At 38.8% G+C, this 14,826-nt stretch overlaps 2 protein-coding genes and 1 long non-coding RNA gene across 18 annotated transcripts; 1 reads left to right on the top strand and 2 right to left on the bottom strand.

Moving 5' to 3' along the window:
- Window positions 1–114: 114 nt before the first annotated feature.
- Window positions 115–4,182, bottom strand: LOC124204491. Of its 5 annotated transcripts, none has more exons than XM_046601559.1 (4): window positions 4,023–4,118; window positions 3,882–3,960; window positions 3,684–3,805; window positions 2,463–3,533 (listed from the first exon to the last, which is right to left on the bottom strand). In XM_046601559.1, exon 4 carries the CDS (start codon window positions 3,500–3,502, stop codon window positions 2,561–2,563), a length of 942 nt encoding a protein of 313 aa, XP_046457515.1. In that variant the 5' UTR covers window positions 3,503–3,533; window positions 3,684–3,805; window positions 3,882–3,960; window positions 4,023–4,118; the 3' UTR covers window positions 2,463–2,560. The 5 variants fall into 5 exon arrangements, with proteins under 5 accessions (XP_046457517.1, XP_046457518.1, XP_046457515.1 ...); XM_046601556.1 differs by having other exon boundaries at window positions 3,684–3,801; XM_046601561.1 differs by lacking the exons at window positions 2,463–3,533; window positions 3,684–3,805; window positions 3,882–3,960; window positions 4,023–4,118 and adding exons at window positions 115–1,203; window positions 1,690–1,826; window positions 1,896–2,149.
- On the bottom strand, window positions 4,174–13,640 carry LOC124204492. Of its 12 annotated transcripts, none has more exons than XM_046601565.1 (15): window positions 13,526–13,640; window positions 13,128–13,187; window positions 13,017–13,065; window positions 12,796–12,849; window positions 9,067–9,103; window positions 8,751–8,906; window positions 8,566–8,605; window positions 8,309–8,373; window positions 8,083–8,128; window positions 7,808–7,859; window positions 7,585–7,632; window positions 7,361–7,416; window positions 5,968–6,175; window positions 5,738–5,885; window positions 4,174–5,575 (listed from the first exon to the last, which is right to left on the bottom strand). In XM_046601565.1, the coding sequence occupies exon 15, from the start codon at window positions 5,530–5,532 to the stop codon at window positions 4,597–4,599; it is 936 nt and encodes a 311-aa protein (XP_046457521.1). In that variant the 5' UTR covers window positions 5,533–5,575; window positions 5,738–5,885; window positions 5,968–6,175; window positions 7,361–7,416; window positions 7,585–7,632; window positions 7,808–7,859; window positions 8,083–8,128; window positions 8,309–8,373; window positions 8,566–8,605; window positions 8,751–8,906; window positions 9,067–9,103; window positions 12,796–12,849; window positions 13,017–13,065; window positions 13,128–13,187; window positions 13,526–13,640; the 3' UTR covers window positions 4,174–4,596. The 12 variants fall into 12 exon arrangements, 10 of the variants coding, with proteins under 10 accessions (XP_046457521.1, XP_046457523.1, XP_046457520.1 ...); XM_046601567.1 differs by lacking the exon at window positions 13,526–13,640 and having other exon boundaries at window positions 8,751–8,802; window positions 8,864–8,906; window positions 13,128–13,476; XM_046601564.1 differs by lacking the exon at window positions 13,526–13,640 and having other exon boundaries at window positions 8,751–8,802; window positions 8,888–8,906; window positions 13,128–13,476.
- On the top strand, window positions 9,265–10,173 carry LOC124204494. The gene is made up of 2 exons (XR_006878940.1): window positions 9,265–9,809; window positions 9,872–10,173. It is a non-coding gene; the product is annotated as an uncharacterized LOC124204494 (long non-coding RNA).
- Window positions 13,641–14,826: the final 1,186 nt, after the last annotated feature.

Below are 14,826 nucleotides of genomic sequence, written 5' to 3'. Positions count from 1 at the left end.
ATAGTACTTTTGAATTTTTAAATCTTGGATTTACCTCGAGGAAAAAATGAAATAAAATTACTAAAAATAACTAGACTACGTATCATCACAATTAAAAATAACGAAGAAAAAATGTCAAACTGAATGAACATTTTATTGAGATTATCAAGTAATGGTTTTACAATTTCAGATAATGCTTCGTAGCTTCAAAATATGACGATTTTTTGAGAAAATGAAAAGACCAAGGGTTCCCAAAGTAAATCAGCTATTAGGAAATTTCATTTTAACCAATGTTTAAACATGTTTTTCCATGCATCGACAATTATAGGATCGGTACGAGATAAGGCCCTCTTCCCTTGTATCCAATTCCCGTAGTCCCTTCCGCAAACCTGAGCATAAACCGCTGCCATAGCTACGAGTTGGACCGGAATTTCTCTATTCAACACCGGGTCCCAATAGTTGGCCAATGAACGATCAACAGCTTCAATCATTTGTTCGTTGATTTGTAACTCTTTGGCGTGACTCCCGCCGAGCCCATCGATAAATTGTCGGCAAAGTCCAGCAGTGGCCGAAAAGGTCGTGTGGTGTTTTACAAAGGAAGAATCGCTTAGAAAGGCGGCACGAATTTCGTCGTTAGCCACAAGTATTTGGTGTTTTGGCCATTTGATTTGGGACGCAGTAAATTCGACGTACGGAAGAACAGCGGTGCAATCCACTTCATGGCCGTTGAACGAAGTAATTTTCTTGAATTCTGGAAACTGGTTGAAGTAATTGGCCACGTCTTTGATCTGCAGACGATGAACTTGAGAGCAGGCCGTCAGCTGGACAATCCATTTCCAGGCGACAGCATAGGCTTGTAAGACCGAGGAATAGAAATGCTTCCGGGCCACACCGTAGATTGCTGGAATAGCTTCGATTGCGGCTGCATTGAAATGGACTGTGATCTCCGGAGCATGACCCACAGCTGGAATATTGAACTGAGGTTGGGCAGGTGAGTACGACCGGATAGGAAGTGTGCGTAATTTGTCTCGATTCTCAATCAGCTGCAGAGCGATCGCCAAGCAAACAAGACCGGTGGCGTCCGTCTTCTGCTTGATGGTGAGCAAATATCGATCAAGTTGTCGATCCAGATCTTCAAGTTTAGGACGCATGAAATCCCAGGCATCATCCATTTCTGGCGAGTTGAATCTTGAAGAGAAACGTCGTGATGGTGCCAATATGCCACTGAAAAGGATAATAGTAACAATTGATTTCCAATTAAATTGAAACAAGCAGAAAGTGGAGAACAAGTGAAATGAAGCCACTCCTAAAACGCAATGAAACAAATTGTTGGAAGTGACGAAAGTTGAGAAACCACGACATGAAATTGAGACATTCTTCCAACAACTACAAGCCATAATAAGTTGGAACGACTTCAGGAATGAATATCGGCATGACGCCAGAGTAATACAGAATCTCTGGTTTCATCACGACGTATTATTATACTAAAAGCCCATGGGAAAAGGGAGACACCCGACCTTTTGCCAAGCTGTTAAGTTCTGTAGTCACGTAATAAGAGAAAAATTTAAAGTCGTAAAGGACGTCGAGATAGCTTCGATATATATCACGAAAAAAAAGACAAACTAGATATAACGTGGCAAACAAACACGTAATGATTAAACATCAGCACAATAAGTATTAAGAAATAAGCCAACCATTTGGATTTATTACCAGCAGAGAGTGAACGAAGAAGGAGAAAATGAAAGTTTCAGCTGAACCGACTCGTGGAGAAGACGAATGAGAGAAAATGTAATTGTCGAAGGTAATCAATTACAAGGGCATTACAGGGTGACCACTCCCTTTCTCATCTGCAAACAGAAATGCTGTTATTCTTGGAAATAATACTGTTTCATTCAATTCAATAATAAGACTTTTACAGAAAAATGGGCTGTAAATCGACCGCTGCAAATGACGATATCAGAAGAGTTGGGGAACAGAAAACAACTCGGAATTCAATTGGAATAGATGGCTTCAGAAAAGTGCTAAATGCCAAGTAAATGCAGCATCAAACATCATGTAAGAACAGCAGCCATCAACCAGACATCCGCAGTACGTTGGCATCACGCGCAAACTGGACCTTTCATGCGTCATGGAGTCAACGTTTGCCATTGAAAACCCCCTCCTCCAAAAAACTGGAGGATTTCGCAAGTTCGGACAGCGGCCATCTTGGATTCATTTTCTTACCGTGCCTCTTAGTCTGAAAGGAAGCGGCCGATTCAAAATTCACTTCTACTACTTGAATCGGTTATAAATAAAACGGACTATTTAATGAGCGCTATTACAGTACGTAGAACGTTTCCAATTACAACACGTATCACAAATCACTTTAAACAAATAATTCACGAACTAGGTTAAAAGATTTGCATTTGAAAATTATCTTTGAAATTTCAAGAAACAATTCCGGGGTATGATAATGGAATGATACCGAGTCGTTAGCAAGTTAATTAGTACGAAGTTTGATTTATTTACCAATCGATAATCAAAAACAGTAGAGTATAAGTCCAAGCAGGGTTTACCAATACACCAACTCTAACAAACTTGTTTATAACAAACTTTCAAACATTCTTTTCCATGCACCGACTAAAATGGGACGGGTCTGGGACAAAGCCCTCTTCCCTTGAATCCAATTCCCGTAGTCCATTCCGCGAAACTGAGCGTAAGCAGCTGCCATAGCTATGAGTTGGACCGGAATTTTTCCATTCAATTCTGGGTCCCAATAGTGGGCCAACGATTGATCAACAGCCTCAATCATTTGTTCGGTGATTTTGAAATTCACGACGTGACTCCCAAGCCCATCGATTAGTTGTCGGCAAAGTCCAGCAGTGGCCGAAAAGGTCGTGTGGTGTTTGACATAGGAAGAATCGCTCAAAAGGGTGGCACGAATTTCGTCGTTAGCCACAATTTTCTTACTGAAATCTGAATGGGGCCATTTCATTGTGGACGTAACAAATTTGACGTACGGGAGAACAGCTTTGCCATTCACTTCATGGCCGTTGAACGACGTGATTTTCAAAAAATCTCGAAACTGTTTGAAGTAATTGGCCACGTCATTGACCTGCAGAGGATGGACTTGATAGCATGCCGTCAGCTGGACAATCCACTTCCAGGCGACAGGATAGGCTTGCAATACCGAGGAATAGAAAAGCTTCTGGTGTTCACCATAAGCTGCTGGAATAGCTTCGATTGCGGCCGCATTGAATTCGACTGTGATCTCCGGGGCATTTCCTACAGCTGGAATATTGAACTGAGGTTGATCAGGTGAGTCCGCCCGGATGGAAAGTCCGGGCAATTTCTCTCGATTTTCAATTAGCTGCAAAGCGATCGCCAAGCAAACAAGACCGGTGGCGTCTGTCTTCTGTCTAATGGTGATCAAGTAGCGATCGAGTTGTCGATCCAGAAATTCAGGTAGTCGTATCTGGAAGACCGCATTAATATGGCCAACGTTCAAGAAAGGAATCTTGGAAAAATCGGGAAGGGTAGTCATCCCGAAATTACCAGTGTCTCAGTCTTCCAATCTGATGATGTGTGAGAAACGTCGAGATGGCGTCATGTTAGAGAAAAATAAGGAAAAAATAGAACAAAACTTAACGTAGAAAATAAAAACGTAAATATGATAACACATGTTGTTCATCTAAATAAGCAACAAGCAAATCAATTGGATTTACCAGAGAATGAGCGAAGAGCGAGTAAATCAAAGTTTCAGCTGAAGCGACTCCAGAAAGACGAATGACGAAAAATGTTATTGACGAAGGTATTACAAGGGCATTACAGGGTGACCTCTCCCTTTCTCATTTGCAATCAGAAATGTAAGTTATTCCTGGAAAAAACATCGTCTCAATAAATAATAAGTGAATAAGACTTACAGAAAAATGGGCTGTAAAGCGACCACTCGAACGACGATAGAAGACTTTCTTAAGGAACAGCAAACAACTTGGAATTCAACTGAAATAGATTTAGATCGCTATAGAAAAGTGCCAATAAGCGCTATGTGCTCTGATACATACAGCATCAAACAAAAACGACAACTACCAAACAAACAGACATCCGCAGTGCGTTGGCATCACGACACAACTGCGTCGGAATCAGCTCACATCCTCAATGCCATTGAAACCACCTCCCCCCCCCCCCCCAAAGCTATTGAGGAATATGAGGATAGGATTCCGCAACGTTCTTACATTCTTGCGCAACGTTCTTGCCCAGCATCTTATTACTCTAAACAGTCCCTTTAGACTTCTCATTGGCTGCTACATACCACATAGGCTGATTCAAAATTCAGTTGAATCGATTGTAAACATCAGGCCATCTAGTGAGCACAGTTACGTTACGTAAGACTTTCTCAAAATTCAATTGTAGTACTACGTCTTAAACTTAAACAAATAATTCAGGAAAACTATATAAAACTAATACAAATATTAGCATTAGAAAAATTGCATTTCAGATTCTAAAAAATCCGTCTAACAATACACTCAAAGATTACGATGTGGAGAATGGAAATGGAATGATGACGAATCTTTAAATAGAGAAAGAAAAGCTTAACACAATAAGGGTCAACAATTCCCCACTGGAAAGTTTAAATTTTTAATAAATTTTAAACATATCTTTCCAGATATCGATCAAAATGGGATTAGTTTCGGATAAGGCCATTTTCCCTTCTGTCCAGTTTGCATAGTCCCTCCCTTGGAACTCGGCGTAAGCGGCTGCCATAGCTCGAAGTTTGACAGGAATTTTAGCGTGAAACGACCGGTCCCAATAGTTGGCCAACGATTGATCAACAGCCTCAATCATTTCTGCGTCGATTTCGAACTCGCCAACGTGACACCCGAGCCCGTCGATAAGTTGACGACAAATTTCAGCAGTCGGCGAGAAGGTCGTGTGATGTTTAACAAAAAAAGAATCGCTCAGAAAGTTGGCACGGATTTCGTCATTAGCCACAAGTTTGTGGGCCCGGTCCGATTGCGGCCATTTGATTCCGGGCGCAGAAAATTTGACGTACGGGAGAACAGCGCTGCAATCCACTTCATGGCCGTTGAACGAAGTAATTTTCTTGAAATCTGGAAACTGGTTGAAGTAATTGGCCACGTCTTTGATCTGCAAAGGATGAACTTGAGAGCAGGCCGTCAGCTGGACAATCCATTTCCAGGCGACAGCATAGGCTTGCAAGACCGAGGAATAGAAATGCTTCCGGGCCACACCATAAGCTGCTGGAATTTCTTCAATTGCGGACGCATTAAAGTCAACTGTGATCTCCGGGGCATTGCCTACAGCTGGAATATTGAACTGCAGTTGGGCAGGTGAGTCGGGCCGGATGGAAAGCGAAGAGAATTTTTCTTGATTCTCAATCAGCTGCAAAGCGATCGCCAAGCAAACAAGACCGGTGACATCTCTCTTCTGGTTGATGGCGATCAAATAGCGATCGAGTTGTCGATCCAAATCTTCAGGTAGTCTAAGCCATGGAAACGGAAAGTCATCCACATGGTTAATTAAATCAAAATTAGACCAATTCGCCCTTGACATTTCCTGTCTTCAAGAGAAACGTCAAGATACCGACGACGTCCGACTGTTGAAGGATAAAATTAATAAATAAACTTTTAAAAGAAATCTTATTTTAAAAGAAAACGCAAATTGAATTGCAACCGAACAATTAGAGGTGAGGCGACAAGGAGTTAAATTAGCCAAATTATTGGGAGTGCTGAGACTATCGCGTTAACAAGATTCTTACTTTAGCGACGAACAGTACACGACTGAGATATTGCGATGGGACGGCCACACATTTGTACAAGAACCAACTGCAGCGACTCCGGAGTGAAGGTGAACGGGGAAGAATTGTTGGAGGTGGATATTGTAAGGACATTGCCTGTCTTAGTTAGCTGTAATAATTGGAAAATTTTGTTATTCCTGGAATAATATCGCCTCTCATTAAAGAATATAAACCTTATGTGCCATACTTACTTCTATATTTAGAATTTACATGTCATTCTCCACAATTCTCACCATTTTATACTAGTAGGCCAATTTACCAGGAAGAGGTGGACAATGATTTCTTCTACCTCCCCAGGCAGCTAGTTTTCTTACTAGTTTTATCTAAATATACTTTTACTTGAACCATGTGAAATCAGCTGCTCTATTGCGAGTGACGTCATTTGTTAACTTCCTTATCCTGAAAGACAAAAGTCAAAACTTTTTCAGAGTTACGCCAGGATTATTTTCTAAATATAAGAACTTACCCTCGTGAAATACCTATTCGATAAATAAAATCTGCAAGATAAAATGTAGCTGCTGCATTACACTAGGTAATTATTAGAGGAAAATACGTCAACCAAGGTTTAAGGAAATCGAATTTTATGTAGTAGAATGAATTAAATTTGTAGACGATCTTGTCATTCTTGTCTTCATCCTAAGGTCATTCAAATTTCTTTCATGCGAAAATCTGAGCCTTTCTAACATATAACTACTAAACCAAACTAATTCCATGCTGCATAAGATTTGAAACTTTAAACCAGACAATAAGTTCCAATTACCTAAAAAAAATAGCCTCAGCAAAAAACCGCAGCGTAGCGCACCGCAACAAAACCTGCAGAAAAAATAGATGAATATAATATCTAAAAGTAACAACTATAAATTTCTCTTTTAAAACCGTCAAGTGGTAAAAACGATATCTAAAGAAAAATGTACTACCTAAAAGCCACGTAAACGATTCAGCATCACGAAAACGTATTGCTCAGTAGGGATCTGAAATTCGAAAACAAACAACTTGAAAGAAGTCGAATATTAAAGATCTCCCAAAAGAACTTACTATCTAGTCAACTAATGCTTTCAGTGAGCGCAAATGGAGTAATGTTCCTATTGCAGAGCCATCGTGTATAACGGATGCGTCATACTGAGCTATCAATTACAGATTACTTAGAAACAAAAATTATATTACAAGTTCAGCGATGGAATATCACCCAGCAAATAGAAGACTATGCAATATATGCAATAAGAATTAAAAGTTAGAACGTGTGACGGCTAATAGAAGGACAATTAAAATAATTTAATGGAAATTAATTTATCATCTCCACCTTCCAGAAATCATTTACTACTTTTTTTTTTACTTTCGGAGTTTTTCTTCCCATATAACCTTAACCCATTCTAACACAGCAGACACTCAACATGAAGCAAACAGGCCAAAGAAATCTGCACACTCAGCCCTACTGAATAACGAAAAAAAAAAGACTTTATATAAAATAATGACGTAACGAATATAATCAGAAATAAAAATAATCACTGCAATCAAAACCCATTGCTCTAAATGTTAAACTCTCATCTTATTGACCCCAAAACGTCTATCTTAAACAATACTCACATTACGAACAAACGGTGGCAATACTGGTCTCAAGGGGGTAAAGCGGACGAAGCCTCCTAAAAACATTCAAGGTTACTATCGACAATTCAAATGTAATAATTTCTCAGAGCTTACTGAATTATTTGATATCACTTAATGATAAACACGAACCAATAAGCAACTCATCATTGCACAATTTATAAAACTTTCAATTTAAACTAAAATCAAACGCAAGTTTCCATTACCTAGGGAAGCAGCCCAGTAAAAAAATCCACAACGCACCTCAGCGAAACCTGTAGAAAGAAAAATTTCCGTTAGATATTTTCTTAAAACAGAAAACGATAAAAATTCGAACACATCTTTCAAAAGCAAATAATAAAGTGTCATCCAAATACATTCAGACCCGAAAGATGAAAAATCATTTGAAACATCAAGTGGTAAAACAATGTGAAGAGAAAGATGTAATACCCGATTGACGCAAACAGTTCGGTAACGGGGCGACCTACAGCTTGGCAGGAATCTGTAAACAAAAATATTTTAAGTAAAACAGAAAAATGAAATGCCGAAACCCCAAGTCAAATGTAATCTCCGTTTAAGACACAACCTGTAGACCAGGTCGATCTCAGTTGCTTCCTACGTGACCATTAATTTCCCCGTTCGTAATTTTGGCACCTCCCTTCCCACGATTAAGAAGGAGGCGTGGCGATCGGGATCAATTCCAAATGACGAATACTCATAATTACCATTAGAAAACGTCCAACAGGGAACGTGAAAACTGCACACCGACTCCTAAGACACAAAAACATTAGCTTTAGAAACGGATGGCAAGTTGCCGAAAACAAATAATAAATGCAACAAAAGAGCTCAGTATCCTTATAAACATCAACCCCTTGCGGTTAATCAGGCATATGCTTGTGATCATCAGAGCTCTAAATAATTCTGCTACATATTCGATATTCATGGACATACCATCAAAAATGTCCACATCCATCACTTGAGGAAAGGAGTAAGTGAGATTCAGGGTAGCAACCAACCTGAAATAAAACAGAACTATTTAAAACAAACCACACAAATGGGTACAATATTTATTAAATTATTAGATTCAGTGAGGGCAAGTGATTTCATGTTTTTGTTGCAGAGCCATCGCGTATAACGGATGCATCGTACTTGGCTATCATCAATTGCAGAAATAAAGACTAATAGAAATGTAGATATTTTACAATTACCTAAGCAGGTGAATATGCCACCCGTAAAATGCAAGGCAATCTGTACGGAAAAACTAAATTAAGAATCTGAAAAATCTAGAAAATGATGGTGTATCAAATAAATCTTCACTGCCCATCAGACTTGGGAAGTGTAAAAAGGAATCATCTTTCCCAAACAAAAATTTGTATCGAGACGCTGTAATTACCTTGGGATGCGCCGCTGACAATAGAAACACTAACCTCCCCACCGCAGAAGACCTGAAGACAGAAAACAGCATATTAGCACAAAATACCAACACAAATTCGAACCTCCTGCCACCGTGAATCATAACCGTCAACATACTAAGCCATTTAACCACCACCTGAAAATTAAAAAAGAACACGTTGACTCAAGTTTTAAAGAATAATTTATACTGAATCAGTTAGAATCAGATTTGTAGACGATCTTGTCTTCATCCAGAAGTCATTGAAGTTTTTTTTCATCATGACAATCCTACTCATTCAATTTAAACAACAACTCACCATGAAACGAGTAATGCAAGGAGTGCAACGCCGAAGCCTAAATGTAAATAAGAAAAATTATAAAACGTCGGCCCAAACGATGAAAAATTGACATAACAAAAATCTCTCAGAAATAACAATAATCACTGAACTTCAGAACCCAATGCTCTAAATGTTACACTTTCATCATAAAATCCCAAAAATAAGAAGCCTAAACAATATGCCGATCCCTTGCTTCGCGCGCGAGTTTCCCGATAGGGTTTTTTTTGCGGAGTTTGTGTCTTTTTAGCTTTGGGTTCGATGTTTTTGTTCGATTAATCGTTTTGTAGGGATAAAAAAAAGCCTCATAACAATAGGAACGGGAAAAAAAATTGCTAACCGAAATGAATCCGCCCAAAAAATTAAAAACCTACGCGCGAGTTTGACTCGAAAGTATGGGGTGTGACAACTTTCTTTATTGACACGACAGCAATGTTGGGTCTTGTATGTTGACATATTGGTATAGCTGATGTGATATTTCCACCAATCAACAAATTCTCATGAAACATTTTAATGGCATTAAAATAGATTCTTGAATGTGGAGGGAACTCTTATGATGCAGTGTCATTGGCTGAGAAATCGGCTCTTTTTTTGCAACACAAATTCAATCTATCAAAATAGCAACCATGGACGGATATCAACCTGATGTGCAGCTCTCAGATGATCTTTATGATACCAAGAGACTAAACACAGAGAACATTCCTTGTGTACTGACTTTGATGAAGGTTTTGTAGGTTAAAACTTTAAATTTGAAATAAATAGTCTAATACTAAGTTTTCACTTTCAGATTGGAAACCATTTCCTAGTAGTTCCAACACCAAAATGAAAATGCTGCAGCTTTTCTGGTATTAAAATGATTACTGCTGTTAGGAAAATTGACAGTTGTAAGACATCAGCTATGATATTCTTAAAGATGGAACTTTTAGAGAAATAACATTTAAGCGATTATATAAATCTTCCAAGAGTTCACCTTTACTTATCTCTTCGTAACCTAGGTTGACTATATAATTTCTTTACCATCGCCCCTTGTCTGAATTAAAGTGCTTTTGGTATAAAAAAGAAACGGCAAATAAAGCGGCAATTCAAGCATTTCTTGTAAATAGGACAGGAGATTTTGCTTTTATAATTGTGGGCTATATAAGTTCATGAATAGGTCAAAGCCGATACTTACTGATTCGGGTGGTTATACTCGACGTATGACGTCATGACGTAACATCGAAATTACGTAAAATTACAGAAGTCTTGTTGCTTTTTTCAGTTAATTTCGAACCATTATTTATAGTATTTAAATTTATATAAATAACATATAAGGTTAATAACCACCCTAAACAAGATAAGATTTTTGATAGATTAATTGAACGTTTATAGGATGAAATTACGGCTCTATTTCTCTTATCTATGAAGGGAATTTTGACTAAAATTTTCGACCGCACACTTGGAGAAACTTCTGATGTAGTGACTAAAGAAATATCTAGTTTTCTTGTTAAGAGTGGTAATCATATATCACTGAGACCCGAATTTACACAGGCTCAACAAGTAAGTGGTATAGGACTAGAAAAAGCTAGGCATTTTGCTTTACTAAAGGCAAAACTTATTATAAATGGTTTAGAAGGCAAAGAAATAGTAGAAAAAGGACAACTTCCAGGTAAGTCGTTGACGATGAGACGGATTGCTTTGGGCATAGCCATCGTAAGGTGCCATTGCCGAAGTGGCCATTCTTATACACTCCTTCAACTAGTCATCTTTGACCTAGAGGTAAAATATCAGCTTACAAAATTGGAATCAACAAACAAGCACAACCACTAAATACCTGAACAAGTCGCTGAAGTTCTAGTAAAACGTCTCTGATAATAACCTCGATGGCCGGCTGGTGACACTTCATTTCGACAAACAGTAGGACGAAAGCCAAAAGAGATGAGGGAAAGGCAGCATTATTTTGCGTCACAGCAAATGGTCTCCTGCTTGCATGAAAGAATAAGAAGGTCTTGCTGAAGAGTGGCAGGTAAAGTCGTCGAGAGAAGTGAGTGATACAGGTTGAGGAATGTTAAGGTCGTGACCGGTTCTTCTTGGGGTAGACAAGCTAACTTGGCTTCGACAATTTTTTCCATCCGGTTGATGTCTCCGGCGGTACATTTACATTAAGATATCGTTACCAGATATTGAGGTTCAGGAACAATCTATTAATTAAAATTTATTAGACAACCTGAATACTAGCCAATTAAAACTGTCAACATACCTACAATGGACTCTGAATGGAAGATACCTCAATGTTGTTCTGTTTAATCGTCTCCATCCATTGGCAAGCTGCTAGATGGAAGGAGCTGGTTGCTATGCATGAGAGGTGTTTAGGAGTGCTTTCATGCGGCTCATGAACCAGTCCATCATGTTGAGAGCATCCAGAAGAACTGCATAAGGAAGATCATACCAGACTTTCATGCAGCGAAGAACATGAGCAGCTCCATCCCTCATTGCACACATAATTTCACCGCTTTCTTAAAACACAAACAACAAATTACAAATTAGTTTGTATTCTCAATAGAAGAAGCATTACAGAATACTTACTCCTGTATTGCTGGCTGTTGAGTGTTGACAGAAGTTGAACTTTGGTTGGAATTTAGCTTCAAGGGCCATGGCTTGTCGTAGACTCTGCACCAGTGTTGATACATCAGGACTGGTGGAAATATCACATCAGCTATATCAATATGTCAACATACAAGACCCAATGTTGCTGTCGTGTCAATAAAGAGAGTTGAGATAAATAAATTGTATCACCTGAAGCATAGGATCTTCGTAGGAATTTGCAAATTTCATTTTCCAGATGTTGATGAGTTTGCAAGTCTCAGCCTTGCCGATTCACTGGCATTGGAAACTAATGTAGTTTCAAGAATTATAGGGTGATAATCCAGCAATGTTCTACCATCACATCGTAAATCATCCTTTGATATATCCAAAGTTAAATTTCGTTAAGTAAGGACAATTTTATTTCAATAAGAGACCAACATAATTTAATTATACCTGGACTCCATGATGAATGAATGCTTTTCGGTATATAAAAAACCGTACGGCTATTGTACCAGCTTTACGTAGTAGGGAAAATAATTTACAATCAAAGGATTATATACTACATTCTTTAAAATTTGCCTACATTTTTCTTTACCCTTGCCCTGATTGATTAGCAGCCAGCCTTGTTTTGTGTTTTTGAATTCCAATCCAAGGTTAGCTGGTATTGTTATGATTCACCTATAGTTTAATCCATGGCCGCGTTGGAGTTCGTCGGCCTTGAATTATGGATTGGCGTCAGAACCACCTGACGGAAGAAAAAATAACTTAAAAAAAGTCATTCTTTCTTCGATTTATCTCACGCCGACCCCTATCCTTTAATCCAAGCGGGACCACGACGGCTCCTTGTAATAACATCTCCTCTACAAGACGGTCGCGATTTGCATACCGTCACGAAAACCCCCGCAAATCGTATAAAACATTAATGGAACCCCCCAGACGAAAATCGTTTCCCTATCTCTCCGAGAGGAACAGCGCCACCTCCCAGAGAGAAATCGAGTAAAAAACTCCGAAAACAGCTATCGAGCCGTAGAAGAAAGAGACGTCGTCGCACAGTCGGAGTAGGAGGTGGGTAGAGTGGGGTCGGGTGGGGTGGGGTGGGGGGTGGGAGGACAGGGTCGTTTGCCGATAAATCCCTATCGGGAAACTCACATCACGAACAACAGACGGTAGCAAGACTATAAACGGACCAAGCGGAATCCAAACCTGTAACACAAATTGTGTTACTAATTGACCGATAGCAATTTAGCGTATAACATTGCAATTCCTCAGAGCTTACTGAATTAATTGAAATCATTGAATCATAAACACGGACCAATAAGCAACTCATCATTTCACATCATAACAGACTTCATACTAGTAAGTTGAATTACCTGAAGGATGTCACAGCAAAAAAAAACGGGGATCCAACACACAGTAAACCTATAGAAAGAAGCATGGTGTTACAACAAAATTTTTACAAATAAACAATGATAAAATTCAACCAGATGTTTCATCTTTGAAGTGATTTTCTCATATCCAACTCACTAGTCGAATTGCACAACCTAAAGATAAAGCATCAGATTCAATAAATAGACAACACATAACATCTTTAAAATAAAAGGACACCCCCAGACAATGTAGGTAAGGATGAATTAGACTGTCATATCTCAATTAGAAGAGCAATACCGATTAAAAGTTGGCCTTAACTCACCTCGACAAAGGACCAAAGCTAATTCCATTTTGTCAATATCACTCATACCTAAATATATTATCTAAGCAAAAACACAGATTACCTCTGCAAAATAACAGAGGAAGGATTGAAATTTTTCAAATGCATACGAACGAGACTAATGATAATCATGAAGTTTGTGACAGCACAGAAACCCAGCTAGTTACTCACCACGTTAAGGACGCACGAGTTGGCAGAATGGCAGTACATGAGCAACATCATACAACAGCAACATGAATCCGACAACACAGAAAACGAACATAGTTTTAGCAAGGAGGAAGGAGCATAATTCAACAAGAATAAAGGCCAAAATGGAGTGAAAAAGCAATAATCTTCACAACTCTTGTTTACCTCAAACATGAGCTTACTTCATTCGGCAGTGGCAAATGTTCGACTGATTCCAAAATGTCGTCGTCGTCACTGACGTCGAGTAGGTCACGGCGTGTTTGTCAATTTTCCGGAACTACAAAATGGTCCAATTTATATTACAGAATAATAAAAAATACAATTAATTAACTAAGCTACTTCATTTTTGAGACTTTAAAAAAATTAAAAAATAATTTAAATTCTGAAAAGTCAGTAAAATGCATGAAACATTTTATGATTTTATTATTATTGAAATTTCAGCTCGAGTTGGGTGGCAAGGCGAACAAAAAGGAATGGACATTGGACATCAGTCCACACAACAACAAACCACTAAATGATTTTAAAATCATATATAGGCCTATAGCCTACTTCCGCATTTCCCACTCAAGGTATTATCGGGCTACTGGTCTCCGGTTTTCTCCTATAATGAAGAATTTTAGCCCAGTCGACTGAGGCCGTTGCCGTCAGTACTATACGATCGGAAATAAGAGATCGTGATGCATACTAGTGCCTTTATTATTCCCCGCTTGTTCACATGGACACTATATAGAAGATTAGGAATTATTTACAAACAATCTGTTTATTTTGAATTAAAGAAGCCATCGCCATCCCATCTTCCCATGTCTGCCCACCTTGGTGAACGACACTTCCCTTCAGCGCTGAAATGGCGTTGAATGAGATTAAATATTTTGTAAGCGTTGCGTAACACCAGACAGCTTTGGAGTTCCCTGTCAGAATTGAGTTGGATCTCAACGTCAATCTCAGATATGTTCAATTGAGGAAATAGGGAAAAGGTATACCTTGCGGAGCAGGTGTAATAACGGTGCACGTACGACTGAAGGACATTCCGAGTGACTGTGAAATAATTCAAATTTTCGTATTTTTCGGTCACAATAGCAGAATGTAATATGAGGCACATCGTCGTTTCCAATTTCCCCGTCAATCTACAAAAAGTAAATCAATTAAAACCCATGTCGTTATCAAATGGATGACATTGTTGTCTCACTGCCGCAGGATTTGAAGTTTGGCAAAGCTTTCAGTCGGACATAGGGTGGTCGAATGATGAACATCGCGAATCATGACATGCGAATGAGCCGAAATAATCA

The sequence above is a fragment of the Daphnia pulex genome, chromosome 10 (assembly GCF_021134715.1).
Source record: "Daphnia pulex isolate KAP4 chromosome 10, ASM2113471v1".
In the NCBI taxonomy this organism is placed as follows: Eukaryota; Metazoa; Arthropoda; class Branchiopoda; order Diplostraca; family Daphniidae; genus Daphnia; species Daphnia pulex.
Note: the sequence above shows the minus strand (reverse complement) of the source record. Positions and strands in the feature narration are given on the sequence as shown.

Excerpts from the sequence above, each read along its gene's own strand:
- LOC124204491 (XM_046601560.1), bottom strand. The coding sequence starts at position 3,502 with ATGACTACCCTTCCCGATTTTTCCAAGATTCCTTTCTTGAACGTTGGC.
- LOC124204492 (XM_046601565.1), bottom strand. The coding sequence starts at position 5,532 with ATGTCAAGGGCGAATTGGTCTAATTTTGATTTAATTAACCATGTGGAT.